This window comes from Sciurus carolinensis, chromosome 19 (genome assembly GCF_902686445.1).
Source record: "Sciurus carolinensis chromosome 19, mSciCar1.2, whole genome shotgun sequence".
In the NCBI taxonomy this organism is placed as follows: Eukaryota; Metazoa; Chordata; class Mammalia; order Rodentia; family Sciuridae; genus Sciurus; species Sciurus carolinensis.
This window is the reverse complement of record NC_062231.1, coordinates 1,735,855-1,763,296: the sequence shown is the minus strand read 5'-3', so window position 1 is coordinate 1,763,296 and position 27,442 is coordinate 1,735,855. Positions and strand designations below refer to the sequence as shown.

The window sequence follows — 27,442 nt, the reverse complement described above, 5'->3', positions numbered from 1 at the left end:
GGGTCAGGTTAATCCCAGTGGGAAACTTTTGAGTTCTCAGAAAAAAAAAAAATTTTTTAATGAAAGTCTAGAGAAATGACATGATGTCCCTATGTCACCAGTGTGAGAAGCCACTAGGATCCTGGCGAGGTATCATCCCCACTGCCAGGATCCAGGGGCCCCCTGGGGACCCCACAAAACAGGTTAGAGCATTCACAAAAAAGTATTTTATTATTCTTAACAGTATTCACTTTAAAGGAGAGGCGGATAGCATACAATTCTTTACAGACAATATATAAATGTTGTACATAATTAACAATAACTTAGTTCACTAATCCAAAATAAAACGAGCCAAATAAAACATAAAAACAGAAAATACTGCCGATTCTTTCTCGTAGGCGGATACTAGTACAAAATAAGTTACTTCCGGTGGCGCCGCAATGGACATTGCCATTGGTGGACTCAATCAGCACAGCGTCTTCCAGGGCTGGGGACGGGGGACGGTCCCCTGGCCGGTGGCTGCACCACCACTCTACGCTTCGGACGTGTCTATGTACAACTGTACCTTGGAGGGGTCCAGAGGGCCACAGCAGAGCAGAACTCGGGGACCCCAGTGGGGACATGGCCACCCCCCCATGCCTGCTGAGTTCAGATCCCACCAACCAACCTGCCAGCCCCCCAGAAACCAAGAGCAGTCCCCCGCTTTCGGGTCTCCCAGCTAGGACTTGTGGGATCCAAGAGCTTTTCCAGAAAGAAACCTGCCCGCCTTCCCTTGGTTTTATTCCTTAGGGCAGGGCTCCTGTGGTCACGGATGATTGACTGGACCCCAAAAAAGAGTTTCCAAATAAGACGACTCACTCATCGGGTGAGTTAAACCTGTGCGGTTCTGTTTTCATTTTTTAATAGTTTCTTCTTTGACTCAGAATGGGAAGGGGAGGGGAAGTGATCAGAAAAAGGATGTATTTACAGAGGTCTACCTGGCAGAGAATGGAGGCTGTTGTGGCTTGGGCCCATGAAGGGCACATACGGGGCCTTTCTAGCTTTGGCCTTCAAAGCCGAGGGAGCAATCTGGGAGACGTTTCCCCTTTCAAGAAAATGTTGTTTCCTTCCTGTGACCCAGCCCTGGCCTGGGAATCTTTGCAGGACCGCCCGCGATTGTCTCTGCCGTCCAGGGCCCGGCAGCAGCCGGCAGGGTACACACCATGGCCACCGGCCGCCCTTGGCCTTGGCTGAGGCCGAGTCTGGACTTGAGCTGTTTCAGGGAGAGCAGCCAGAGGAGACGCGGGCGCAGGCTGAGGCTCCCACAGATCTGCCCCCCGCCCGGTGGCAAGGGGACAGGCTGTCCAGAGGCTGCCGGTCCCCTGAGACCTCCATGTCCCCTCGTCCTTGTTAGAGCAAAATAAATTATTTTTGCCTATTTCTTTTTCCTTCAAAAAATGATTTCTTTTGTTTTTTGTCTTTTCCTGACCCTGTCCCCCTCCTCTCGCCATAAAGTCCTCTTTCTTTGCTCTCTGAACGATCGTCCACGAAGGACCCGCCACCCGGTCTGTCCCACTTGGCCACCTCCCAGCCCAGGTGGAAATATTCACAGTAATTTGGGGACAGGCTGCTGGGGGCTGGGGGGACCTTCAGAGGCGAGGTGGCCCTGGGCCCCAGCTGGGCTGGCGGGCTTGGTGTCCTCTCCAGGGAAAGCGGGGACAGCCAGGTTTGGGTCCCTGTCCCCAGCCTGGGATGACCACCCTCGTCCACCTCGGTCTGTCTGTCCAGCGGGAGGCTGTCCCTAGCCCATGGCGGTCACCATGCTGGAGGGGTGGGGGTGGCCAAAGGAGAGGCTGGAGGAAGGGTGGATGGGCGTGGGGGTGGGCAGGATGTGTCCCGAGTGGCTGAAGGGCGGGAGGTGACCCACGGGGGCCATGTGTCCGGCCAGGGCGGCGGCGCTGAAGGGGGACGCCTTCTCCTGCATGCACTTGGACAGCTCGTCGAAGCACTCAGCGCCCTTCTTGCTCTTCTTGGACTTGTTGGACATCTTCCGATTCCGGGTCTGGATCCCTTCCTTCTTCATGGTCAGCGGTCTGTTAACCTGGAAAGTGACCCGGATGCCATGAAGGGGGGAGGGGAGGGGGAGGGGAGGGGAGGGGAGGGGAGATGTCCCCTGACCAGAGCCAGATCCCCTTCCCCTGCTGCTTCTGCCCCGGGGACAGAGGAGACCTGGACTTGGGGGTCACCTGGACCAGGGGGCGGGGAATCGTGCTCGTGGCCACGCCCCCTTGCAGACCCGCCCAAGTCCCGCTCCCAGCGCTGCAGGGCGCGTGGCTGGCCCGGCGGCACCGATCCCCACCCGAGTCCCCGGCCACCTCGCGCCTGCGCACTCAGGCCAACACCCCCAGCACCCCCAGACCCTCCCCGGACCCTCATTTCTCCTATTCTCCCCCCAGACCTGCTGGGGTCGGCTCCGCCTCCTTGGCAGGCGCCCTCCCCTCCTTACGCGAAGCCCTTCTGGTGGCTCTGGCAGGCGACAGCGGCTTCCCAAGCCAAGCCACACTGGATACAGTGGCAGGGGGGCCCTGGCGCGGCCGCACAAAGGGCGGCGGTCCCCGGGGAGGGGCGGGCGCGGACTCACATTGTGCAGCTTGTAGTAGAGGCCACAGGCATTGCACACCGGGTCCCCGTTGGCGTTCCGGCGCCATAAGGTGGTGGTTGTCGTCTGACAATTCGCACAACAGGTGCCGGCTCTCCTGGCGGCCGACTGCAGCGGAGGGGCGGCGTCAGCGCGCTGCGCTCCCACGCCCCGGTCGACCTCCCTCCGCGCCGCCGCAGCGCCACCCGGTCCCCGGCCCCCACCACTCATCTAAGCACTGGGACACCTCGGGGCGGGGACGGATCGGGCTGCTCAAAATCAGGGCATTTTAGAAGCTGAGTGGGGAACTTTCAGAGTTCCAGGCGCACGCCTGGAATCCCAGCGGCTCCGGAGGCTGAGGCAGGAGGATGGCAAGGTGGAGGCCAGCCTCAACCACCTAGTGAGACCCTAAGCAACTCAGCAAGACCCTGTCTCTAAATAAAAAACAAAAACGGGGCTGGAGATGTGGCTCAATGGTTAAGCGCTCCTGGGTTCAATCCCCAGTCCAAACCAAAATAAATATAAATAAACCGGAAGCAGTTGGTCACCTCTCCCACTTGCTCAGCGACCTCCCTCCCTGAATAGGAAAACGGAGACTCTGGAAGAGACCCTGAAGTACAGAGGGCATCCATGACCTGACTCTGCCCCTTTGGAGCCCCTGGGTCTGGAGCTACCTCTCTCTCCTCCTCCTCCTCCTCCAGGACTCCCCTTAAAGTCCTGGGTGAGGAGCTGGGGCTCAGTGGTGGGGCGCTCGCCTAGCACGGGAGCGGCACTGAGTGCCATCCTCAGCACGGCATGAAATAAATAAATAAAATAAAGGTATTGTGTCCATCTACAAATTAAAAAAAAAAATGTTTTAAATTCTGGGTGAGTCATCCGTGTCCCTGAGACCAGGGCAGGGAGACCCTGTAGCTAGCTGCCCAGGAGGGACAGGCTGGAAAGGCCAGGTCTGGAGAGAGTGGAGCCTCCCTGTCCAACACCACAACCAGCTCGCCCCACGGGGCCAATTTCAATGAAATTTACTGCAACTTAATACAATTTTAAAATGCAGTTCTTTTGATCGCGACATCCCTAGTGATCAATAGTTACATGTAGCCTGAGGCCACCATACTGGAGAGTGTCCCCAGACAGTTCCATCTATCCAAGGACTGAGCCAGCTAACTGAGCTCCCTGTTCCCCAGAGCCCAGAGTTCCAGTTCCAATCCATAGCCCTCCCTGTCCCTGAGTCCCTGTCCCGCAGGAAATGCCAGGCCAGGCCGAGGTGAGGTCCCTCCCACCTCTGCCAGTCCCAGGTCCCCAGAAACAGACCAAAGCTTCCCATAGAACCCCCGGCTGGCAGCCAGTGTGGGAGACTGAGGTCACAGAGTCTGGAATGGCCTGCCTGAGCCTGGTCACAGAGGGGACCGGGGACTGCAGCCGGTGGGGGCAGGGAGGAGTCTCAGTGAGTAAGTCCCTCAAGCTGGAATTCTGACTCAGGGGCCACCAGCGGTAGCCTCCACCCCTACCCGCACCAGGCGCTCACCCCGCCCTCCCTCCAGGGGGAGAGGCTGGGGGGGGAGGGACCCCAAAGCAGCAAACCATTTAAGCCTCATAAATCACTTCGCCCTGAAAAAAAAATATATTTATTATTCTTAGCATTTTACGCATTATTTGCACAGTGGAGGGTATTAGAAATTTCAAAACAGCCCAGCGAGAGGCAGGACCGAGCCGAGGAGCCTCTAAAAATTTGCAGAGTCCGGAAACAGATACGCAGAGTTTCCTTATCTTTAGTCTGCAGATGTCCGGATAGGAAACTCCGGCAGGAGATTCGAAAGGGCTTTTTTTTTTTTTTTTTTTCAAAATCACTCAAATGAAAATACACAGTATAGGTGACTCCATGGAAAAATGGAAAAAAAAAAAGGGGGCAGGTTTTTTTGGTGGCTGGTGTGTGTGTGTTTTATTTAAATAAGCACCAGGGGAGGGCTTCGAGCCACAGGGAAAAGTACTTCATGGCCCTATTTTTAAAAAAAGAATTAAGCAGAGGCCAGAGGACTAGGGTGGAGACCTTTAGATACTTGATTTGGGGGATCCCTGCCCCCCGCCAAGCCGAGTGGCATGAGGGTACCTGGTGGGATACAGAAGAGGAAATTTGGACTGAAAAATTAATCTGGACAGAAAGAAAGATGATCCGACCTGAACGGACCCCCACATGATTTTGGGGGGATACTGGGGATTGAACTCAGAGGCGTCCCATCACTGAGCCACCTCCCCAGCCCTATTTTGCATTTTATTGAGTCTCATTGAGTCGCTTAGGGCAACTAAGTTACTGAGGCTGGCCTCTAACCTTCGATCCTCCTGCCTCAGCCTCCAGAGTCACTAGGATGACAGGCGAGCACCACTGCACCGGGCTCCCCCAAATGATTTTAACGATTAAAATTTTTTTTTCAAGGGTGAAATTGGCATCTGAAGGGTTTTCAGGTTTTTGGTGGTGGTGGGTTGTTTTTGATTTTGTTTCTTATCTGCCGCCTCCAGTTCAGAACGGCATGCCCACCTCCCGGCCCCAGGTGCCCCGTTCCTACCAGTCTCCGCTTGGGTTTGATCAGTGGTCGGTTCTGCCCATTCATCTTGTGGTAGAGCCCGCAGGCATTGCATAGGTAGTGACCGGTCCCATCTCGCCGCCACAGTGGAGTGGCCGTGGCCCCACAGTTGACACACTCCCGGCCTTCTGGAAGGTCAGTGAGAGAGATTCAGGGCTTGCTTCAATGACAAGGTTACAGGGAGGTGGCCCGAGCAGGGCGATCGGGGAAGAAGTCTGAGGCAGCCTGGCTGGACCAGTGGTGGGTGACTTTTCGCTCTGGTCCCCTTGGCGGAAGAAGGACCCATGAGATCTGCACTGAAGAGTGTCCAGAGAGTCTTTTCAAGCCAAACCCCCTACTTCCTATCCTACCAAGGAGGATGGGAAACTAGGAGGCAAGGCAGAGCCCCAGGGAGCCAGAACAACCAAGCAAGCCCTCGGTTCCACCTGGCCAGGTCCAGGAGACCTCTCTTCCTCTCCCAGAGGGGACCTGATTCTGGTCCCCTCTCCTTTCCCCCCAGTTCAATCTGCCACCTCTGAAATATCTTCCACATTCTACGCTCTCGGTCCCAACTTCTTTTCTGCTCTCAGTTCCGGATCAGAAAGGAAAACTTCCTCTTCCCCAACTTTCTACCCCTTCCACGGAAACCCTAGAATTCAGACCTGGACAGGGATTTGAAGTCGTTGCTCTTTAAAATAAAATAAATACCAAGCTCTCTCGCGTTAGACTTCAGTGGCCTTGGTTGGTTGTTTTTCTTTTTTAAGGGTGTTTCTGTTTTGTTGTTTTGTTTTGTTTTAAAGGCAAATTGGAATTCAAATAAAATGCAGAGCGAACTTCAGAAAAGGCAAGCTAACTGATCCAAGCAGAGTCGGGACCCTGAATCAGGCCATCTGGGTCCTAGCACTTGATTTGGAACCAAGCAGGGTACCCAACTTACTGTCACGTTCCCTGGGACATTCTTCCAGATTTAGTTCAAATTAAATTGTCAGTGTGTCCCAGAAAGGGACACTGGTTACTGGACTCCAGAGTTAAAAAAATAATAATAATAACATAAAAATCTTTCCCCTTCCTAGCTCAAAGGAGATGTAGACAGCAGAAGCCCTGATCGCTACCCACAGGTCACTACCCCTAGGCCAGATTCCTGGACAAACCCAGCTTGGTCTGGCTACTGCTGGCAAAGCCGTTCAGTGCGGGTACCCGCGGCTCGGTCCCCTGGCTCTAGCCCTCAGGGAGGGGCAGCGAAGGACATGCGGGGGTGGGGTGGGGGCGGGGGGTAGAAACCGGTCCTGGGAATTTTGCTTTGGGGGAAAAAAATCTCCCAAGGAGATCAGGAGCCATCGAATCCCAAGATGGGACTGATGGAGTTGGAGAACCAGATTCCTTAAGGGCCTGGAAAGTCTGAAGTGCGCCAGTCCCAGCTCCCCACACACACGTACGCACATGTACGCGGGACTCGCCGAGCTGGCCTACGCCCTGCGTCTTCTTGCGCTGTAAACCACGAGGTGGCTTGAATTTTCAGAGGACTCGGGGAGGGGAGGGGGAAATCCCATTTTGCGCCCTGGTCAACCTTGGAGAGGGGACTGGCGGGACAGGAAAGGAAAACAAATTTGGGGACTACCAGGAAGGCAAAAGTTTTAGGCTCCCTTTTATCCGGTTCTGGCAGCTATTCGGTTGGAGGGGGACACTGCTCCCTCTCCCAAATCACAGTCCCTCCAGCAAAAGCACAAAAGGCACTCACTTCCACCGAATCCCAGGCACCTGAGCTTACCTGAGCAGGATCGTGCCTTGCTGCGCTGCTTGGGGGTGAAGCTGGAGGCTGGGCCTCCCAGGAAGCCTCCTGGGTGGAACAGTCCGCTGCCATATTCGTGCGCAGCGGCGGGCACATAGGAGGGGTAGGTGGGGATGGGGTGGTGTGTCGCAGGCTGGGTGCCCATGGTGGCTAGGCCTGGGCGCAGAGGGCTGCCGCCTTCCAATTTCATGCTCTCCGTCAGTGACACCTGGTACTTGACACCGTCCTTGTCCTCCCCCCGGGCTGCGCTCCCCCCGGCCGAAGAGGAGGCTGGGGAGGCTGCTCCCGTGGTACTGGGGTCGGGAGACACTTCTTTGGGTGGCGTGGGTGGGAAGCCGAAGAGATGGGAGCCGGAGTGGGCTGCGGTGGGGGTGAGAGACGCCACCGAGCTCCCGCTGCCTGCCCCGCTGCCACCAGCCGCCCCTGGGTATACGGAGAGCGGGCCTCCAGGACCTCCAGCAGCTGAGGGGTGCAGCGGTGTCTTGGAAAAGGGGCTCACGGTCCAGGGGTTGTGGTGGTGTGCAGCGGCGGCAGACAGGGCTGCTTTCCCCCCATCCAGCCAGGGCAATCCTGGGCTGTGCAACAGGTGAGGGCGACACATCTGCCCTCCGGTCAGGCGAGCTGCGTGCAGAGGGACAGGGGATCAGGGTGGGCCTGCGCCCGGCTCGCAGAATCCCAGTCCACAAACAAGCAGCAGCAACCCCTCCCCAGAGAAAACCAGAAACTTAACACCGCCAGCGGTAAGAATCAGGAATGTCAGTCCAGAGTTGAAGGACAAGTGGCGCACAGAAGGAACCCCCCGGGACGGGACCGAGAGGGAACCCTCCTTCCCAGGCCAGCTGGACCTGGGCAGAGCCCTACAGGTCCCAGACTCTCCCCAAGAGGCCGCTGCCCCCCAGCGTACCCGACCCGATTTCTTAGCGGCTCCGATTCCTGCGGATCCCACATCCGGGAAGCAGGCAGCCCGGCCCGCCACCCCTCCCTCGCCTGGCCTGGCGCGCGGCGCCGCCGGGGCTTCCAGTCACCCACCGGCCCAAGCCTCACCGTGCGCCGGGCTGTAGGAGACGCGGGCCCGCGCATGGGCCGGGTTGGCGTAGTAGGGGTTGCCCTGCGAATCGAGGTGATTAAAGAAGACGTCCACTTCGTCGGGGGGCAGCAGCTGCGCCGGCTCCATGTAGTTGTGCGCCAGGCCCGGGTGGTGCGAGTCGGGGTGCTGAGCATTCAGCACTGCGGGGTGCGCCATCCAGCGCGGCTGCTCCGGCGCCACCTCCATGGCCGGCGGCAGCGGCAGCGGCTCGGGATCTGGGCGGAGGTGGCCGCGGCCCTGTGCGACAGAGGGGGTATGAGGGTGGCGGCCAATCCCTGACACCCTTCAAGTCCCACCACGCGGCGTCACGCGCGCCACGGAGCGCCAGCCGAGCCCCGCGGAGGGCCAGTCCCGGGTGGGAGGAAAGCGCAAGGCTCAAAACGAAAGGAAGGCGGGGGAGGGGGTTCGGCCACGCACACTCACATGGTGACCCGCAATCCCGAAGCCACACGCCCGGGCACAGGGGGTCACACACGGGGACGGGCCCTGATCCCCAGTGACCCTAACAAACGCGCTCAGAAGGCACTTTAAGCCAGACTCCTCTTCTGAACCCCCACCCTGCTGGTGCACAAACACACGAACTCAGACTCAAAGTTGGAGACGCGAGCCCGGACACCCACTGGGGCACATGATCCCGGCGACACGTACACACCTACACTCGGCGGCGGGGACACATACCGATCGCGACCCCCTCCCCCCCAAACGCACACGCAGCCCCACGGGCCGAGAGCCAACCCCCTGAGCGCACTCCCAAGTGGCGCACCATCAGGACCTCTCACCGAGGCACAGCCAAGCCATCACGGGCAGCCTGGGTCCCAGCAGAGACCCCTCCAAACTAGGAGCCACCCCAGACCCCCCGGTCCGCTCCGCACCCCAAACTTACACACGCAGCGCCGCAGGGAGGGAAGGGACTCAGCAGTGCAGAATGCGGGAGCCCCCAGGACAGCCCCGGGGATGGCGGGCCCAGCAGCAGCGCCTCGGTGGCCGGCGGGGCTCACGGGGTAGGGGCGGGGGACAGCGCGCGCCTCGGCCTCGGGCCCGCCCGGCTCCGGCCCCTCGGCATCCTCCGGCCGCCCTGGCGCCAGCTGCCGACTCCTGCACAGACATGAAGCGGGGGCCGCGCACGCCTAAGAAGCCGGCGCCAGCCAATCAGCGCCGCGCGCCGCCCAGCCTCCGCCCCCCATTGGCTGCGCCCGCAACTCCCGGTCCGCTGGACTCCCGGACTGACCCGCGGGCGGGCCCCCTCGGTTGGCGGGCCCCCTCCCAGCGCCCTCCCGGCAGCCCCTGCTGCCAACGCCCCCCTCAAGGGACCCTCACCCGCGGGCCGAACCCTGCACCCCTTCGTGGGGACACTGTCGGATGCCTCCCTCCGGGTTCTGGACCCTCTCCCAGTAACTAACCATCAACCGGGCCCCTTTCTTCCCAGAAGCTCGGCCTGCCTGCGCACCCTCTGGGTGTCCTCTCCTGGGGACCCCAGCCCCTCCACTCTCTCGGAGGAAGCCCCACCTCCTTTCCCACTGAACGTGGTCAGTCCGAGTCCAACTACCTTCCCAGATCGTGCCCTCCCCCAACTCGGGGCTGCCTGGCGGGGGTGGGGAGGGCTCCAAGGGCAGCTGCGGGACAGCAGGAGCGGACAGCGGCGGCAGCACCCGGCCCTAGAGGGCACCTGGCCTCGGACACGCGGCCGCTCTGGGCTGTGCTTGACCCGTGGAAGTGGCCTGGCCGGCGGCTCCAGAAAGGGGGAGGGTCATCCCCTCCCCGGGCGTGGCCTTCGCAGACCACCGGGCTGAACAGCCTGGGGCGAGGCCGTGCAGACCCGGACTGGCGCCAGCGTTGGCTCAAGGAAGATGCCCCGGGGGCAGAAAGAAGGCATTTTCTTTTTTCTTTTCTTTTCTTTCTTTCTTTTTTTTTTTTTTTTAACTCCCCGAGGCGGTCCCTGGGGAGGGGGCAGCAGGCGGTGATCTGACCACTTCGTCCCCTAGGTCACCTGGAACTGCGATCCACACACCTCTCTCCCGGGGATCCAGCTCTGTGGAGTCGGTGGGGCCGGGCGCGCCAAGCTAGCTGCCGCCCACCGCACCGACCAGAGCCACCGAGGCTCCCAAGGCGCCTACGGCCGAGGAGGGGGATCCGCCCCAGAGACCTTTGGGGGGAGCCTAAACAGGTGCGGGGTGACGGGGGAGTCGTGGTCGTCCTCCAGCTCCTCTCCCCTCGCTGGGCCCACGATCGGGGTACGAGTCCAGCAGGATCCCAGGTGGGACCCGGGCGGGAGGAGGGCTGGGGTCCGGACCACCCCCCACACCGAGCGTGGGGGGAGGGGCGGCGGGATTGACAGTCGGTAATTGGGTAACTGGAGGCGGCTTCTCCGGCCCGGCGGCCCCGCCACCGCGACGCCGGGCCCCTGACGTCACCCGATTCGCCAGGAAATGAACTTTTTAATAATCCGAGGAGGGAGGAAAGCCCTCGGTCCCCTTGGCTCGGGGGGCGCCGGGCCGGGCTCAAGCTCCGCGGGCGCGCCCCGGACACCCCCTCCCAGGCCAGCTCCTGGCAGCGCCGAGGGGGCGCGGGCTCCGACTGGGGCCTCCTCCTGCCTCTGCGTCTGGCGTCTGTTTGTCCGAGGCCCTGGCGCAGGTAGAGGCGTGGGGCTGGGGGATGCACAGCTCCATGGGGCTGGAAACCCGCGCGTCCGCGGCCGGTGGGGACCCTCTGGCCCCGGCCGCCCTCTGCGTCTCCCGATCCTTTGCATCCGGGAGGGAGCCGGGCCTGGACTGCTTGGAATTCCGTTCCTCGGGAGAGGAGGCTGGCGTCCGCCAGAGAAGGCGCGCGGGGGCCGGGAACTGCCGCGCCAGGCCGCTGGCGCCGGGCCTCGGGGAGCCGGCGTGGCAGGTGAGTGGCCTCCGGGGCTCCAGGTGTGCGCTCCCCGCAATGCGCGCGGTCCGGCCGCGGCCCACGCCTTCTCGGTACGGCTGCCTCTCAACTTCTCCCCGCCTTTAGTTCACGATCCTTCCTCAACGCGTACAATGAGATCGCCACGGAGCTTGGAGCTCGTTCGGCCTAACGGGAGCCTCTCCGAGACACCAGGGCCTCGGATCATCCCCCCATGTTCCCCAAGACCGCTCCACTGGAGCTGGAACCAGGACTCAGCGCGGGAAGCCGTACCCGCCGCGGGGCGGTAGACGACGGAGCCGAGCGGAAGCTTCCCGCCGGGCCGCGATCAGCGCCTCCGCTCGCACGGAGGTGGGCAGCTCGGGGCACCCGGGAAAGCAGGTAATTCGCCTTTTTCTCCCAAAGTTTGGTTAAAATTATCCTCCCGTTCTGGGGTCCGGGGGGGGGGTGCAATTTCAGCAACAGGAACTGGGCCTCTGTCCCTCCCGGGCAGCCTCCTGGCCCCCGCGCGGGTGGAGGTGATCAGCCCGTCGGGGTCCCCTGTCCAAACGTCAGTGCGGTGCCGCCGGCCTGGCACGGAACAGAGCGCAGGCGAGATTTAATTACCCCGCTCGGCAGCTCAGAAAATCGCCGCGCAGAGAGGTTTAGCGGGGCGGTTAACAGCGCTTGACTGGGGGCCTCCCGAGACCCGCACCAGCCAGCCTGCCCGCAATCCGGGCGTAGAGGAAAAAAGGAAAAGGGGATTCTACCAAGTCCCTAGAGACTCTTGGGAATGCCTTCCTGGAAACTGCAGGCAGGCAGCTGGCTTGGCCGAGCCTCCACCGAGGTTAGAGCTCCTGCGTTGGATGCGGGATGGCTGAGTTTCCCAGCAGGAATGAACCCGCCTGGGACAGAAAATTGCCAGCCCGGTAGCAGTGCGCCGAGATGGCCCCTAAATAGGGCGCCTGCGCTCTCAATGTATGCATGAGCCAGACAGACCAACGGACAACAACCTAAAGCCTCACCGGCTAGGCCTCCCAGCCGACCTGCCACTTCAGTCCCCACAAACCTCCGGGATGGCCAGGTCAGCCCCCAGGATCAGCCGGGGCTCGGGTGCTGCCGTCACCTCCGGACCAGAGCCGTTCATTCCAGTATATGCCTTGGATTACGGGGTCCTCAGAACATCTTCAGTGGGATAAGTCCCCCCTTTTCATTTTTTTTTCTTTGATTCGTTCCTGAGCATAATAGCTGGAAAGGCTGCTTTTTGATTGCACTGAGTTGTCCTTACACCGGAACAAGATTTCTCGGAAGGACTGAAGAAGATTGGCCGAGAAAAAACTGAATTGAATAACGGCCCTTTTCAAGTGATCCCAGAATTCCCCATGCAGCATGTCCCGGATCAGACCCTGAGATGGTTCTGCAGGGGAGTCCAGGGTGCAGCTGATCCAGGCCTGGTTCTGGAGCATCACCTCACCGCTGCCAAAAGCCAGCCAGGCAGACTGGGTCACTACTGCTCAGGTGTCCCAGTTGTCCCCAGCCCTCCCCTCTGCCCCTTTGTTTAAACTTGGATCATCCGAGGCCCCTCTGGGGTCCTAAGTTTGCTCTCTGATTCTTGTAGTCTTTTCCTCTGGGCAGCTAATTGGCCAGCAGAAAAGATGGGGGAGTCCAGGAACCCCATTAGCTTGGGGGCTGCCCTCCATATGGATTTTGACTTGTCAACCCTGCCAATAAACCTCGAGGGATACTGGGGAAGAAGAGGGGGCACCTAGGCCAGTAGACTTCAAAAGTCCCTCTAGATGGGCTACTCAGATCTGCTCAGGTTGCAGCCAGCCCTTCAGAGGTCCCCCCAAGAGGGGACTAGGGTCCTAGCATCCTCTCTTTGGAGATCACTTTCACAAATGAGAAGGCTCGCCATTTCCGGGGATCTCTGCCTCCTCTTTCACCCCACCCCACCCTGGGTGTCCTCTTCCTGGGCCTCCTAGTCCAGCCGGCTCTGCCATTCCATGCTGATTCTTTTGAGGCTAGTGACAGGTCTTAGGTGTCCTGACGCCCAGTGCCTGAGGCACAGGGAGATTCTATGTCCCCTTACCAGGTTCCAACCTCCACCTCCAGGCCAGTGTCCCAGGGATGGGGGGCGCCGAGACCCGCAGACAACCCGACTACGTTTCTCCGCGCTCCACCAAACTGCTCGGGTTTGATCCAGCGCGCCTGGCTGAACGGCGGCATGACAACTGGTAAATCCGTTTCGTTAGACGCAATTTGTTTGCAATTTGTCAACCCGGCTGGGAAACGCTCTCCAGACGCCCGGGCAGCCGCTTTGACCCTACCTGGTTCCCGAATCCTGCTCGCTCCTAAACGAATCCCAGCGCGGGGATCCTGCGTCCACCCGGAGCTCAACGCCAGATGTTCCGGACCATGGGAGATGTGCCCCCCCCCAAAAAAAAAAAAAAAAAACGAATTTCTTTCCTTGTTTGCTGGGAAAGATGCGGCCACCACACCCGCGGACTCCGAACGCGGGGCCTTTTCCCCTCGCAGCTGGATCAACCCCCCATCCAAGCCTGGCCACCACCGAATGATCCTCAATGCCCGGCGTCCAGCCTCATCCTGATCGCCGTCTACGCCCACCGGCTGCAGAGCCCCGAGCCCGCGGCGGCCCCCCGTTCTTATTGAAATCCCACTAAACGGATTCTGACTCTGGCTTGGGGCAGGGGGGAGACTTCCAGATCCGGCACTGTCCCCCACCTGCACCCCAGCCACACAGGATAAAAGGCCGCGGGGTGCGGCACGCGGGGGCGCAAGCAGGAGCGAGCCGGGTTAAGCCGCGCAAAGCCGGCGCACGGGACCAGCCGGCAGGTGCAGCCGCCGCTCGGAGGCCCCGGCTCTGGCGCATCCGCTGCAGCGGCCCCGGGTGAGAGACCGCCGAGACAAAGGCTCCAGCGCGGGACCGGGAGGGGGGGCGCTTCGCGAAGCTCTGGGAATGCTGGGGTCTCTAGGCCTAGGGCTCCGGGAGATGGGAGGCAGGAGGCCCCAGGCGGGCCTGCTGTCCCCAGGTCTCCAAATGCACCTTCTGGCTTTAGTCCTCCTGATCTGGAGTTAGGGCCGCCGGCAGAGCCAGGGAGAGCCCCAAGGGTAGGGGCCACAGGGTCAAAAGGACCGTGCTATTTGGGTGCCCGGGGACAGGCGGGTGGGTGGAGGGAACTTACCCAGCGAGTCGCAGTGGGCGGCGCCCCCGGGCGGATGGGGTCTTAGCGGAGCCTGCAGGGAACACAGGGCCGTGCGTGGCACCCGGGCGCCGAGTGGCCGCGCTCACCAGCAGAGGCCAGGCGGCGCGCCCAGCGGCCGCATGGTGCGCAGCCGGCCGCTTTTGTCCGCGTTGTGGGCGACCCGGACCCGGCTAGGGTGGGGATACCGGCTAGGCTGAACGGTGAGCCCCGGCGGCGCTGGCCCGCCACCCCTCTCGCGTTCCCACTGCCTCTCGCTCCTTCCCGGCCGCCGCGCTGCTGCTTTTTATTTCGACATCACTTTGTGGGGGGCAGGGCTGGAGCGCCGCAGGGGGGCAGGAGAGTGCCCTGGGCTCTGCGCCCCAGTCTGCCGGCTCCAGCCGCCGGCCTGGCCGGCCGAGGGCCCCTGGACACTCGAGGCGCACACACCCTCCTGATCCAGGCCACTCCCGCCCTCTCCGGGGCGCACACACACGCGCCCTGTTTTGGATCCCGGGGACGCTCGCTCAGAAAGCCTGCGACGGCTCTCTTCTGAAAGTCTCCCTGGGGACCATGGGGAGCCCTGGGCACACGCACTCCCACCCTCAGGTACACGGTCGCTTCCCTTCCTTCTCCAGCCCACTTCCACGCGGGCTCACACGAACACCCGCAGGCCTGTGCACAGGCGTGGGTGAAAACAGGGCTAGGTGGCTGTCCCCAAACGGGCGATCTGAGTCACACCAACACACACAAACATGAGTGCACACACTCAAATGTCCCTCCAGACTCTGGCACACGCTGAAACAACTTCCAAGCTGGTTTGGTGAAGAGGTGCGCCTTCTCTCTTCCCCTCCCCCACCCAGTTAACTGGGGAGCAGGACCAGAACATTTTGGGGATGGAGTTTCCGGTGTCTCCCTGACCCATCTCGGGCAGACTTATACTACAGAAGCGGGGAAATGCCGCAGGAGGCTTGTCCTTAGAAGGTTTGGGTATGAGAGTCCCTTCCCCAGAGGGCTTTGGGTTTGTCCTAGACAGGAATCTAGTCCTTGTACTACCAAGCGTCCTATCCAGCGCCCTATCCAGCGCCCTCTGCCCATCCCTCCCATTCCAGTTACTTAGGGACAGAGCAGCCTTGGGTCCACAGAGAAAGTGCTGGAAAATCCACAGTCATGGGCCCAGGTCTGTCCTGATCTTTGTGGCACCCGCCACCCATGGGTCTCTCTCTGAATCTGGCCGTGAGTCTCCTGCCCTGCGGGTACGCTCAGTGCACACGGCGTGCTGTGTCCCATTTGAGTCTGCACGCGTTGGGAGGTGCCCAGAAGTATCTGCAAAGCAAACTCTATTAATACCCCCTTTTCTTCCTTTGGTTCCTGAGAGTTTGTGGATGGGACAGTAGGTCACGGTGTGACTTTTCCAGAGCCTGGCTCCTGCTGTTACCCTGGAGGGTCTGTCCGAGGAAGTGGGCGTGTGTCCCTGTGTCTGGGTATCTGAGATCATGCTATTCCAGAAGCACGTGACGGGCCCTGGGTATTTCCAAGTGTTTGTAAATGAGCGAGTTGCCCCTGTGGCACGTCCACGGCGGCACACAGGCGTCCTGAGTTGGCGAACCTGCGAGGATCCTTCCAACATGGATCTCTATAGGTGATTCTGCTTATCGATGGGTGTGTCTGTGAATCTGGGCACGCATTCTCCTGTGCGTGTGTGTCTGTCTGCCCGCCTGCCTTTAACGGCCTAAGGATCAAGGTGTAACTTTGAACTGGCGATGTGGTCCAGCGCATCTGTATGTCTCCCTGCTAGGAAATCAATGTGGATGGGGGCGGCTGTTTCTGTGTTTCTGAGGAGCGATTCCACTCCGTAGGGGACTGGGTGTTGGAACTGTTTCTCGGGGTCGGTGGACGAGTGTCCCTGGGTGACACGGTACGTGCATCCTTAAGGATCATGGGCTATCTGCACCTTTCCGAACCAGCAGGGCAGGCAGCCAGCGGAACTCCAGGGTGCCATTTGCTCGGGCACTTTCTGTCTGTCTGTGGGAGGGGGAGATGGGCTGATAAGGCTTATCTGCCGTCGCCAGCGCCATGCTGAATAACTGCTCTAATGAGGTGGCCTCTCTGGGACCACCGGCTTTCAACCCCCCCTCCCCATTGGGGAGGGGCAGGTCCTGGAGCTCAGAGCAAATCACTCTGAGGCCCCAGGTGTCCGCAGGACCTTTTCCAGTTTAGTCCTGTTCCCTTGGAGCAGGAAGGTTCTAGGTCCGGGACTCCACCCCTGCCCACTGTCCACCTATTGGGCTGGAGCCTCCCAGTTGGAGGGATTCAGCCTGGCGCATGGCCTTGGGAGGACAGGCGCAAAGAGGCCTGGAGATGTCCGTCAGGAACGCGTTGGATGGAGAGAGATCGAGCCTCAGAAAGACAGGAAGGGACAAAAGAAAGAAAGGGAGCCCCAAGGACAATTTAAAAAAAAAAAAAAAAGGCAACAGAGAGGGAATGGAGGTTAGAGGTTGGGGACCCTCCGGAATAAATAGCAAGTGGCAGAAAGGAATAAAGACAGAGAAAGTGTTAAGCAGAGAAAGACACAGACAAGAAAAAGATACAGCCAGCCCTGATGGTGCCTGCCTATCATCCCAGCAGCTAGGGAGGCTGAGGCAGGAGGATCTCAAGGTGGAGGCCAGCCTCAGCCACTTAGCGAGGCCCTAAGCAACTCAGGGAGACCCTGTCTCTAAATAAAATATATAAAGGGCTGGAGATGTGGCTCAGGGGTGAAGCGCCCCTGGGTTCAATCCCCTGGTACCAAAAAAAGAAAAAGATAACAGACAGGGGGAAAGAGACAAGAAAACCTCGGAGAGGCTGTTAAGGGTCCTGGGAAGAGGAAGAAACGAAAAGGGGCCAGAAAGGAGAGAGAGGAGTGGGGACACAAAGGAAAGATGATGGTCTCGTGGATGGACAGCATGAGATGGACAGGCAGACCGGGGTGGCCTGTCGGGGCGCAAAGGAGAGCGCGGGAGGCTGAGCGGCGGGAGGAGGCAGGGCAGGGCGTGATCCTGAGCGCGGAGCCCGCGGGCCGGGCGGGGCACCGAGGCGGTGGCGACGGCGGGCAGGGGGGTCCGTGCGGGGCTGTGCCGCTGTCCGGGGTAATTTTTCATCTCGGCCGGCTAATCTTTGTTCCCGGCGAAGATAATGAATAGCCAATCGTTATCTGCCCGGCTCCCGGAGGCTGCCCGAGAATGGGGTTGTACAGGGTTGGGAATTGTTTCCAAAGTGCCGCAGAATAAATGGTGTTCCTTATCTCTGCCTTCCAGATTATCGGAGCCCTTTCAGAGCGCGCACAACGAATGCGCCCGCCATCGAATGCAGCATTTACCAGCGCAGATCCGCGCGCTGATGGGCAGGCAGATAGCCATCCGCGGGGGGCACGTCGGGCGCCCTGTGCCCCGCGCCTCCAGCCTGCCCGCCGGGGCCACCCGAGTGTGCGCCCCCGGCTGCGCCGGCCGTGCTTGCAGGGTCAGTGAGTGGGCGCTCAGCAAACGGGGACCTGGATGTGCGTGCAAGAGTGTCAAACGTGTACTGCAAGAAAGTGCACACGTTGGAGCCCGGGCGCACACGCGTGGTGTGCTGGGCGCCGGGAGGTGGCCTTTGAGGGCGAACACAGAGGCGCGGCGCACGAGCGTGTGGGCAGGCATAAAGGAGGGGCTATGCAAACCGGGGTTTGCAAGTGAGCACAGGGTTAGCACCTCAGTGTAGGTACCCTCCAGGATGCCATTTAGGGGGACACACCAGGAAGGGCGTGGCAGCCACTAGTCAGCGCGTGGTGTGCACGTGGTGCGTTTGGGGGGCCGTGCAAGCTTGAAAGCGGGTGCATCCGTGCGCACACCTGGATGCCAAAGGTGAATGTGGTCGCCCGCGTTCACGCCCGTGCGTGCCTTTGGAGTGTGCGCGCGTCAGTGGGAAGGTGTGTCCTTGTGTATCTTTCCGCCCAGGTGCACAGCGAGAGACGGAAAGGCCTGTCCGTGCGCTTGCGGGTGTAGACTCCGAGCTGGACCCTGCAGCCTGGGGAAGAGGCAGAGATGGGTGTGCGCGGCAGGGGCGTGGGATGTGTGGTGTTGGTAGCAGAAACGGGATGCGGAACGAAGAGGAGTGATCCAAGGAGTTTGGAGACACCCAAGGGTCCTGGCCCCACAGCCTCTCCACTGAAGCCCTGAAGCTGGGGCCGGAAAGCCCCAAGCCTGGCTGCCTGAGGTCCCTGCGCCGTGAGTGACACGCGCCGCCGACAAAGGCTGTATTTTTCCAGGCTCGCGCCCCGCCCGTGCGCGCGCGATGGTCCCCATGGCGACGCAGATAGCGCCGCAGCCATTTTCCCTATCTCCCCCGAGTCTATTATACGGCGGGATTAGCTCATCTCCAGGCAGGTCAAACCCAAAGTCACACAACCTGCGGCGCGGACCCCGCCCCCCGCCCGGGCCCCCTCCCCTCCCCCTCTCGGGTCCCATCTGGGCCTGGAGACCCCCCGGGCTGCGGCCCATGAGCGAGCGCAGAGCGCCACCTGGCGGCGGCGGGCCTCCCTCGTGGGCTCCGCGCGAGCCTGCAGCCCGCCAGCACCCGAGTCGCCCAGGAGCCAGAGGCCTGGCCCAGAAGCAAGAGCCTGGTTTTGCCCCAGGATCCGTAGGGCATACAGTAGGTGCCCCATAAGTGTTTGTCGAAAGGATGGATGGATGGGCAGGAAATTCTAGACAGGAGCTGACTGCCAAAGACCCCAACTTCATGGGTGACAAAAACCCACTTCTGAGGGCGCACCCAGCTGAATTGAAAATAAAGGCCAAACTCCTTTGGAACTTGGAGAAGAAACTTGCGACTTAAGGCCCGGTTTCCTTCTTCCTTATTCCAAGGACTGTGGCCTTCCTTCTGTTCTTACAGGACGTTACACACACACACACACACACACACACACACACCACACTCCACCTCCCACCTTTGTGTCTGCTGGTCCCTCCACCCTGAGAATCCTGCCTCTGTGCAAAGCTTACCCTGCAAAAAGCAAAGTTCCTCCTCTTTTACCATCTATTTATTTTACGTATATATTTTTGGTACTGGGGATTGAACTCAGGGGCACTTAACCACTCAGCCACCTCCCCAGCCCTTTTTTAACTTTTTATTTGGAGACAGGGTCTCCCTGAGTTGCTTAGCACCTCGCTTCAGCTGAGGCTGGCCTCCAACTCTCCATCCTCCTGCCTCAGCCTCCCCAGCTGCTGGGATGATAGGCGTGCACCACCACATCTTCTATCATCTGTTTATTTTCAAGTTCTTAGCCCACTCTAAAATAATGTGTCTCCTTGTTGTCACTGCCCCGGCTTAAATGCTACACTCCCCCATCGGGGGCTCTGTTTGTTTCCTGGCCTATAGCCAGGAATTCTATTGGTTTGCATGGTTACAACTTTGGAAACCAGGAAATGGAGACGAGAGGAGACTCTGTGTCGGCCTTTATCGAGATCATTTTTCTTTATCAAATGGTAAATTTTCTCCTTTCTTGATTTGCAGGAACAACTCAGCAAGCTCCATCTTCCAAGCGGGAGAGCCTGGTGCCCACAGATCTGCTTCAACCCACCACCCAGAAGGGCATGGGATTGAGAGAGACCGAGTCACAGAGGCCCCTCTGGCAGGGGATCGGGGGACGGAAAACACTTCCTGCCTGGGTCTCAGGGTGCCTTGGCCTATCTGGGGAGGCCTGAGCTGCTGGCTGAGACTTCACTCATAATACAAGATAATTATCCCAGAGGTGTCTCGAGGCGGCGGTGATTAATTACGGTGCATGGGACTCAGACAGCGAGGGATCTGAAGCAGAGGAACCACAGCCAAGTGCACTTCCAGGTGGAAGCTGAGCATGCCCATCTCCACACAGGAACAGGCTCTGTGGGCACCAGGCCAAGTCCTCCTGCTCAGGCAGGTTCAAGACCAACCCTGAGAGAGGACCTTGGCCAAAGGCTCAGAGCATTGGCCCCGAATTTCCTTAGAAATGCCCAAACCCAGGCATTGCAAATTGGCAGTCCAAAATCTCAGGCTCTTATGCACTGACTGGTCTTTGCCAACAGTTTGAAGTGGGAGATTTCACATAAAGAGTCTCATTTCCACCAGCAGTTGGGGAGGCTGAGGCAGGAGGATCACAAGTTGGAGGCCAGCCTCAGCAACTTAGAGAAGCCCTAAGCAAGTTAGCGAGAGCCTGTCTCTAAATAAAATATAAAAACGGGCTGGGGATGTTAAGCACCCCTGGGTTCAATCCCTGGATGCCACCCCCCACCACCACCAAAAATTAAAAATGGAGAAGAGAAGTTTGTCAGAAAGAAGTCAGGGGGAAAATTCCGTCACTGGCTAACAGATGAGAATTCTCCTGCCCTATTGACAGGAATGTGAATTGGTACAAGTATTTGGGAAGTCATTTGGCTGTATCTCGTGTAACAAGATACAGACACAAGACCTGGTGATTCCTCTCCTAGGCATGAGAGAAACCATCACACGTGAGCCAGAGATTCGAGCAAGGCCATTAACTGGGCACTGAATGAAAAAAGAAAGGAGGGAGAGAGGGGGAGGAAAGGGGAGGGAGGGGGAGGGAGGGGGAGGAAAGAAAAAAATACAAAATAAGCTTTGATAAACAAGAGGAGGGACATTTCCAAAGTGGAATGACAACATCAGGCATTCTATAGCTCTCCATGGGAAGGGACACAGGACACATTGTCAAAGAAGGAACCTGCAGAATTTTAACCCCAAAGCATTGCATATTGTCTATGGAAGTGAAGCATATGACGTAAAATGGTTTTTGTTTGTTTGTTTGTTTGTTTGTTTGTTTGTTTGTTTTTGGTCCCAGGGATTGAATTCAGGGGCGCTTACCCACTGAGCCACCTCCCCAGCCCTTTTTATGTTTTATTTAGAGACAGGGTCTCACTGAGTTGCTTAGGGCCTCTCTAAGTGGCTGAGGCTGGCCTCCACTTTGTGATCCTCCTGCCTCAGCCTCCTGAGTCACTGGGATGAGAGGCCTGCACCCCTGCGCCCAGCCATATGAAGTAAAAGTATGGAAATGTGAAATGAAGTCTCAATGAGATTTTAAAACATAAGATTAAATTTCCTAGAAGATTTTTTAAATAAGATCTGGAAAAGATCAAGCCATGCCATGGGGAGATTGAATGGCATCCAAAGGTCAATTCTCCTGTGTCTTCCATGTAAATGTAATTCAAATTAAGGCTGGGCGAGATGGTGCACGCCTGGAGACTGAGGCAGGAGGATCGCAAGTTGGAGGCCAGCCTTAGCCACTTAGCGAGGCCCTGAGCAACTCAGCGAGACCCTGTCTCTAAATAAAATAGAAAAAGGGCTGGGGACGAGGCTCAGTGGTTAAGCCCCTCTGGGCTCAATCCCTGGGCGGGCAGGGGGAACAAAGAAAAAGAAATGACTAACAATCTCAAAAATAAACAAATAAGCCATCTGGGGAAGACCACGCGCTAAGACCAGAGGGCAAAGCATCAAGTCGCTCGTGAAAAGACAGGAGCTGCCGGCACCGAGTTTGGGGGCGCCCACCTCGGTGCTGAGAGCGAGTCCCGGGCGTGGGCGCGTGTGGGGCCAGCCGGTTCCAGAGCCCAGGCAGTTCCAATACATCCGCAGGACTTTCTGTCACACCTCTTTATCCCCTGGGTGACTTCCTTCATCTTTTTCTCCAGATCAAATCCCACATTTACCTCTTGATCGACTTAATCACTCCCTGTGGTTCGGGCCTGGTGCGCGTGCGTGCAGGACGTGCTGGGGACAGAGCTATGCAAGCCTTATACCATTAGGGTACGGCCTCCAGGACACCCCAAAACGGCCTCCAAAAGGCCAAGTTATATAACTGTGCAAGTCAAGAGTTCCTGGGGCCAGTCGTATATTTTGTGATCATTAAGAAGAAAAATGTTAGCTGGAATCAACTGCCGTGGTAGGTGGACTGGACGTGCATTTGGGAAGTTGCTGGGCCACCTTGCAGGGAGTCCCCAGACCAACAGATCCCTAGAAGACAGCGAGGCACAAGCCAAGGTCATGGGCCCTGTCCCCCGTTGCCTCCTCACACTCCTCTGCAGACCTTTCAAAATGCACCCATCAAAACAGATTGGGTTATTAAGTTTTTTGGAAGCAGAGAGACTCCACTCCCAGATGCACACATGTCCCCAGAGCCAGGCCCCAGTGCCACCTCCTCACCACACCACCTGCCTCCAGGTGCCCCCAGCGGATCCCCCAGGGAGCCAGGCACTGACTGGGTTGAGGCTCTCAGGACCCGATCGTGTCCCCTCTGAACCTTCCTGCACCGTCTCCACGGGGGCTTCTGGGGACACCTTGCATCCAAAACATAACAATCTGAGTTGTTTGGGAGGCTGAGGCAGGAGGATCGCAAGTTTGAGGCCAGGTTTAACAACTTAGGGAGAAGAGAGAGAGAGAGAGAAAGGAAGGAAGGAAGGAAGGGAAAGAAGAAAGAGAAAGAAATTAAAGAAAAGGGGAAAAAAGAGTCCCATTTTGCCCCTAATATTACATTTTCTTTATTTCTGGTGCTGAGATTGAACCCAGGGTCTCATGCATGCTAAGCACACACTCATCACTGAGCTATATCTCCAGCTTAAATGATTATTAATAATTTAGTTAATAATTATTAAAATTATTCATCAAAGTTTTACACACTCCGGTTTCCAAGAGTCCAAGAGTCCTGCAAGAATTTTTAGAGAAATAGCCTTCGGCTGTCCTTTGAGACCGCTCAGCTTCCCGGTCCCTTCCAAGTGGTCTCTTTTGGATTTCTTGGCTTAGTGGTGTAATATTTTCCTCCACCTCTAAATCCATGTCATGTGTGGTGGCAGCCTGCTCACGAGGGACATCACCCCGGACAAGGTCATGGGGGACTCTCTCCTGCCTGTCCGAGGACAGGAATATCAGCACCGTATTGTATAAAGGTCCCCACATCTTGGCCCGTCTTGACCGACCACGTCCTGGGAAGCTTGCGGTGGCTTCCTGAGGTCCTTCCATCCCGGGCCTCCGCCCTGAGCTCCCGAGTGGAGTCCCTCAGCCTCCAGCCGCCCTGCCTCCAGCTCTCCCTGGGGACCACAGACCCTGCATCCAATCCTCTAGCAGGGTTCCCTGGAGGCGGAGTCTGGAGGATGTTCTTGGACGTGATTGGTGGAGGGACTCTCAGGCGCAGCCTATGAGGAGCAAGGGAAGAGGGGCGGAGCCAAGCCAGGGCTTCAGCCTGATGCTCTGGGGAGATTCATTGTGCCCCGAGGGATGTAGCCTCCTCGCTTTGTGCCAGGTCGTCATTTGCATCGGGCTGCCTGACAGCGGGCTGTGATTGGATGAGGGTTGCTATAACTTGGTTCTGGAATGTTCCCCAAAGAATCCCGTGTTGAAGGCTTGATCTCCAGTCTGTGGTACTCTAGGGAGGTGATTAAATTTCTGGGAGGTGGGATCTAATGGGAGGAAGTTAGGTTATTGGGGGCAGTCCCTTGAAGGTACCACTGAGACCCCAGACTCTTCTTCTCTCCCTCCTCTTTCTCTCTCTGCTTCCTGGCCAACCTGAGGGGAACAGAATTCTGCCATGTGTCATGCTGTACTGGGTGCCCACAGGCCATGGGTCAACCAACCGTGACCCCTAAAACTGTAAGCCAAGACAAATCTGTCCTCCTTTAAGTTGATTATCTCAGGCATTTGTCACAGTTTCAGGAAGCGAAGACAAGGGTCATTCTGCAAAGAAGGGCCGGTTGTGAGCCCGCTCAGAGCAGGGAAGACTCAGACCATCTGGGGGCACCGGTTCAGTAAAAGGGGTTTGAGACGGGACCCCCAAAGCTTCCACAGCAACTCTAAATCTGACAAGAACAACTTGGAGGAGGAAAATCTTATTTGGGGCTCACAGTTTCAGAGGTTCAGTCCATGGTCGGCCAACTCCATGGCTCTGGGCCCGAGGTGAGGCAGAACATCATGGCGGAAGGGCCTGGTGGAGGGAAGATGCTCAGCTCAGCAGCCAGGAAGCAGAGAGAGAGAGAAAGTGAGGGAGGGAGAGGCAGAGAGAGAGAGGAGAAGAGAGAAGGAGAGAGAGGAGAGAGGAAGGGGCCATGGACAGAGTTCAGGCCACGTCGCCACCAGACTACAATTACCACCCAGTCGTCCATTCAAATTGTTAATCCATGAAATGGACCAAACTCCTGGTGAGGACCCAGCTCTCCTGACGACACCAAAGATCCAGATCATGACGGAGAGGCAGCCGGAGGCTGCGTGTCTCATGATGCAAACCGACAGACGTGGCCACCCGTGGAAGGAACTTGCCAAGCCAGACGCGCTGGGGTCAAACAGGAAATAGGATACAGGACCTTGTTCTGAGATACCACAAGGATGCCGTTCAGCAAAATCCAGAGTGTAGGAAACTCAGAGTGCAGGACAATGGCCTGGTTTTTTCTTTTCAACGACTAAGTAGCGAAGGAAAAGAGGGATGTAACATGGATTCAAAGAATTTTAAGAAATGCGTCAATGGAGTACACAGTGGGTCATACCAACCAAACAATATTGGGGAGATCCGACTCTGGATATTTTATATTATTAAGAAATTACTGTTAATTCGTAAAAAAAATTATGATAACTTCATAGTGGAAATTTATTTTTATATTTATTGTGAAGGCTGGCCTCTAACTTCCCATCCTCCTGCCTCAGCCTCCCAAGTCACTGGGATCACAGGTGTGGGCCACTGCTCCTGGCCATGGTGATGTTTTTAAACTTATCTTCAAAAATTACACATTGAAATATTTACACATAACAAAATGATGCAATGCCTGGGACTTGCTTCAAATAATTCAGAGAGCCAGGTGTGGTGGTGCACACCTGTAATTCCAGCAGCCAGGAAGGTTGTGCATTATACTTATACACAACAGCAGAATTTGTTGTTATATACTCGTATATGCACTCAAGATAATTTGGCTGATTTTCAGTTTTGTGTGGGTTTGGAATTATTATTATTATTATCATTATTATTTGGTACCAGGGATTGAACCCTGGGGTGCTTAACCACTGAGCCACCTCCCCAGCCCTTTTATACTTTATTTAGTATTTAGTATACTTTATTTAGTATAAAAGGGGTCACTGAGCTGTTCAAGGCCTGGATAAGTTGCTGAGGCTGGCCTCCAACTTACGATCCTCCTGCCCCAGCCTCTCCAGCTGCTGGGATTTCAGGCATGCGCTACCAGGCTTGACTAAATACCTTGCTTATGTGAACTCATGGTGTCTTCCCCACAATCCTTCGACATCACTTTTACGTGGTTCATCGGCCAGAGCTCAACCAGAGAAGCAGACCCAGTGGGAAATCTATAGTCTAGAGTTTCTTGCATGGAACTGACTCATGAGATGGGTGGAGTGGGTGGGGCTGGCACCAAAGCTTCTGTTCACAGACACAATTTCTGGAATCTTCGTTCTACTCTTACTGTCCTTTAATGGATGAAACCAGGCCTACTCTGAAAAGTCAAGTGCTGGGAGCCAGGTGCTATGTAATCCGTGAATCGGAGGCTGAGGCAGGAGGATCACAAGTTGGAGGCCAGCCTCAGCCACTTAGCAAGGCCCTAAGCAACTCAGCGAGACCCTGTCTCTAAATAAAATATAAAAAGGGCTGGGGATGTGGCTCAGGGGTTAAGCACCCCTGGTTTCAATCCTTGGTTCAAAAAAAAAAGCTTACTCACCTGTAAACTCCGTATTGGGTTGGGTGCAATTGGTCTTGTTATTTGGGTACCTTTTTTGTGGGGTTTCTTTTGTTTTATTTTTGTCTGCAAATCTGCTAAATGAAAAATGGCCTCTCATTTTCAGGTTTGATTTGTTTGATCACAGATAAGGGCATGTTTTCTTTTCATATCTTTATTGATTTCTTCCTGAGTGGATCGCCTGTTTTCCTATTGGGTTATTTGTCCTGTTTCTTATTGATTTTTTGGAACACTTTACATGTTGTAGATAATGACGGTGACTTCATTACAGGCATTGCCAAGGCGCCCGATCTGTTGTTTGTCTTTTCAATTTGTTTGTAGTGCCTTTTGCTAAGCAGAAGTTGTAGCTTTTGGAGTCCCACGAACCAATCTTTTCCTTGGTAGCTTTTGTCTTCTGTGCAATGCTTAGAAAATCCCTTCCTACTTCAAAGTCACCAAAAAAATGTACATTGTACCATTTCAGTTTATGGTCAGCCGGCTCCAAGGCACAAAAATGGTGGCCGGGCATGATGTAGGAAGACATCTCAGCTCATGGCAGTTGGGAAGCCCCAGAGAAGGTGGGGACCGGAGAGAAGATAAATCCTTCCAGGGCACACCCCCAACTGACTTGCTCCAACACGTCCCATCTCCCAGTTTTCCATTCAATTATCAAAGGATTAATCAACTGAATTCCAGTGAATTGGAGGCTGAGGCAGGAGGATCGCAAGGTGGAGGCCAGCCTCAGCCACTTAGCGAGACTCTGTCTCTAAATAAAATATAAAAAGGGCTGAGGAGGTGGCTCAGTTCCTGGTTGGAACTGTTGTTTAATTCTTCAGTTTCTTTCTGCAGTGTGTGGGTGAAGCCATCCCCATTTACTGGGCCTCGGTGAAATGCTTCCCATTTCGCTGCCAGTTGGTAGCAGCCTTGGTAGCATGGTTGTGCTTCCCATGTGTTTGATCTGAGGCTAGGCTGCGTTGTCTGCCATTGTTTTATTTAGTTTTTGCATCACTATGACCAAAATAACCAGCCAGAACAACTTAGAGGAGGGAAAGTTGATTTGGGGCTCATGGTGTCCGAGGTGTCTGTCCAGAGACGGCCGGCTCCATGGCTCTGGGCCCGAGGTGAGGCTGGCATCATGGCGGAAGGGTGTGGAGGAGGGAAGCTGCTCAGCTCATTGCAGGTTCAGTAAGTCAGTGGGGAGCAGGAGGGGCAGGTACACCTTCCCAGGGACCACACCCCCGCCACCCCACCTGCCTACGGTACCACCCAGTCAGTCCATTCAAACCAGGGTGGGCTGCTGAGGTCGCGGCCCTTGTAATCCAACTATGTCACCTCTGAACAGTCCTGCATTAACAGAAGCTTTGGGGGACACCTCACCTCCAAACTGTAACAACCACACTGTAAAGAGGGGTGAAGGCTGACAGAAGCCCGGTTCTTTTTTTATTTTTATTTTGGGGTACCAGGGATTGAACCCAGGGGCGCTTCACCACTGAGCCCCATCCCCAGCCCTTTTTATATTTTATTTAGAGACAGGGTCTCACTGAGTTGCTTAGGGCCTTGCTAAGTGGCTGAGGCTGGCCTCCACCTTGCGATCCTCCTCCCTCAGCCTCCCCAGCTGCTGGGATGACAGGCATGTGCCACTGTGCCC

At 57.1% G+C, this 27,442-nt stretch overlaps 2 protein-coding genes across 10 annotated transcripts; one reads left to right on the top strand and one right to left on the bottom strand.

Moving 5' to 3' along the window:
* Window positions 1-191: 191 nt before the first annotated feature.
* On the bottom strand, window positions 192-14,394 carry Gata2 (GATA binding protein 2). 3 transcript variants are annotated; one of them, XM_047534625.1, is made up of 7 exons: window positions 9,574-9,725; window positions 8,911-9,122; window positions 7,985-8,264; window positions 6,920-7,561; window positions 5,155-5,297; window positions 2,600-2,725; window positions 192-2,059 (listed from the first exon to the last, which is right to left on the bottom strand). In XM_047534625.1, exons 3-7 carry the CDS (start codon window positions 8,211-8,213, stop codon window positions 1,760-1,762), a joined length of 1,440 nt encoding a protein of 479 aa, XP_047390581.1. In that variant the 5' UTR covers window positions 8,214-8,264; window positions 8,911-9,122; window positions 9,574-9,725; the 3' UTR covers window positions 192-1,759. The 3 variants fall into 3 exon arrangements, with proteins under 3 accessions (XP_047390581.1, XP_047390579.1, XP_047390580.1); XM_047534623.1 differs by having other exon boundaries at window positions 5,155-5,300; window positions 9,574-9,720; XM_047534624.1 differs by lacking the exons at window positions 8,911-9,122; window positions 9,574-9,725 and adding an exon at window positions 14,096-14,394 and having other exon boundaries at window positions 5,155-5,300.
* LOC124970995 (translation initiation factor IF-2-like) lies at window positions 10,265-19,860 on the top strand. Of its 7 annotated transcripts, none has more exons than XR_007106254.1 (6): window positions 10,265-10,913; window positions 11,022-11,294; window positions 12,985-13,126; window positions 13,428-13,800; window positions 17,389-18,336; window positions 19,622-19,860. XR_007106254.1 is itself a non-coding variant. In XM_047534629.1 (6 exons), the coding sequence occupies exons 1-3, from the start codon at window positions 10,454-10,456 to the stop codon at window positions 13,498-13,500; spliced, it is 1,014 nt and encodes a 337-aa protein (XP_047390585.1). In that variant the 5' UTR covers window positions 10,265-10,453; the 3' UTR covers window positions 13,501-13,800; window positions 17,389-17,590; window positions 18,067-18,336; window positions 19,622-19,860. The 7 variants fall into 7 exon arrangements, 3 of the variants coding, with proteins under 3 accessions (XP_047390585.1, XP_047390584.1, XP_047390583.1); XM_047534629.1 differs by having other exon boundaries at window positions 10,265-10,848; window positions 11,172-11,294; window positions 13,005-13,800; window positions 17,389-17,590; window positions 18,067-18,336; XR_007106253.1 differs by having other exon boundaries at window positions 13,005-13,800.
* Window positions 19,861-27,442: the final 7,582 nt, after the last annotated feature.

Bases quoted from the DNA above. Each gene is read 5' to 3' on its own strand.
- LOC124970995 (XM_047534627.1), top strand. From the start codon at position 10,454: ATGAACTTTTTAATAATCCGAGGAGGGAGGAAAGCCCTCGGTCCCCTT. The intron at 10,849-11,171 runs GCGCGGGGGCCG...ACCAGGACTCAG, and splicing joins TGGCGTCCGCCAGAGAAGGC to CGCGGGAAGCCGTACCCGCC. The intron at 11,295-13,004 runs GTAATTCGCCTT...CTCCACCTCCAG, and splicing joins CGGGGCACCCGGGAAAGCAG to GCCAGTGTCCCAGGGATGGG.
- Gata2 (XM_047534624.1), bottom strand. From the start codon at position 8,213: ATGGAGGTGGCGCCGGAGCAGCCGCGCTGGATGGCGCACCCCGCAGTG. The intron at 7,562-7,984 runs GTGAGGCTTGGG...CTCTGCACGCAG, and splicing joins CTCCTACAGCCCGGCGCACG to CTCGCCTGACCGGAGGGCAG. The intron at 5,301-6,919 runs GTAAGCTCAGGT...CTGACCTTCCAG, and splicing joins CAAGGCACGATCCTGCTCAG to AAGGCCGGGAGTGTGTCAAC.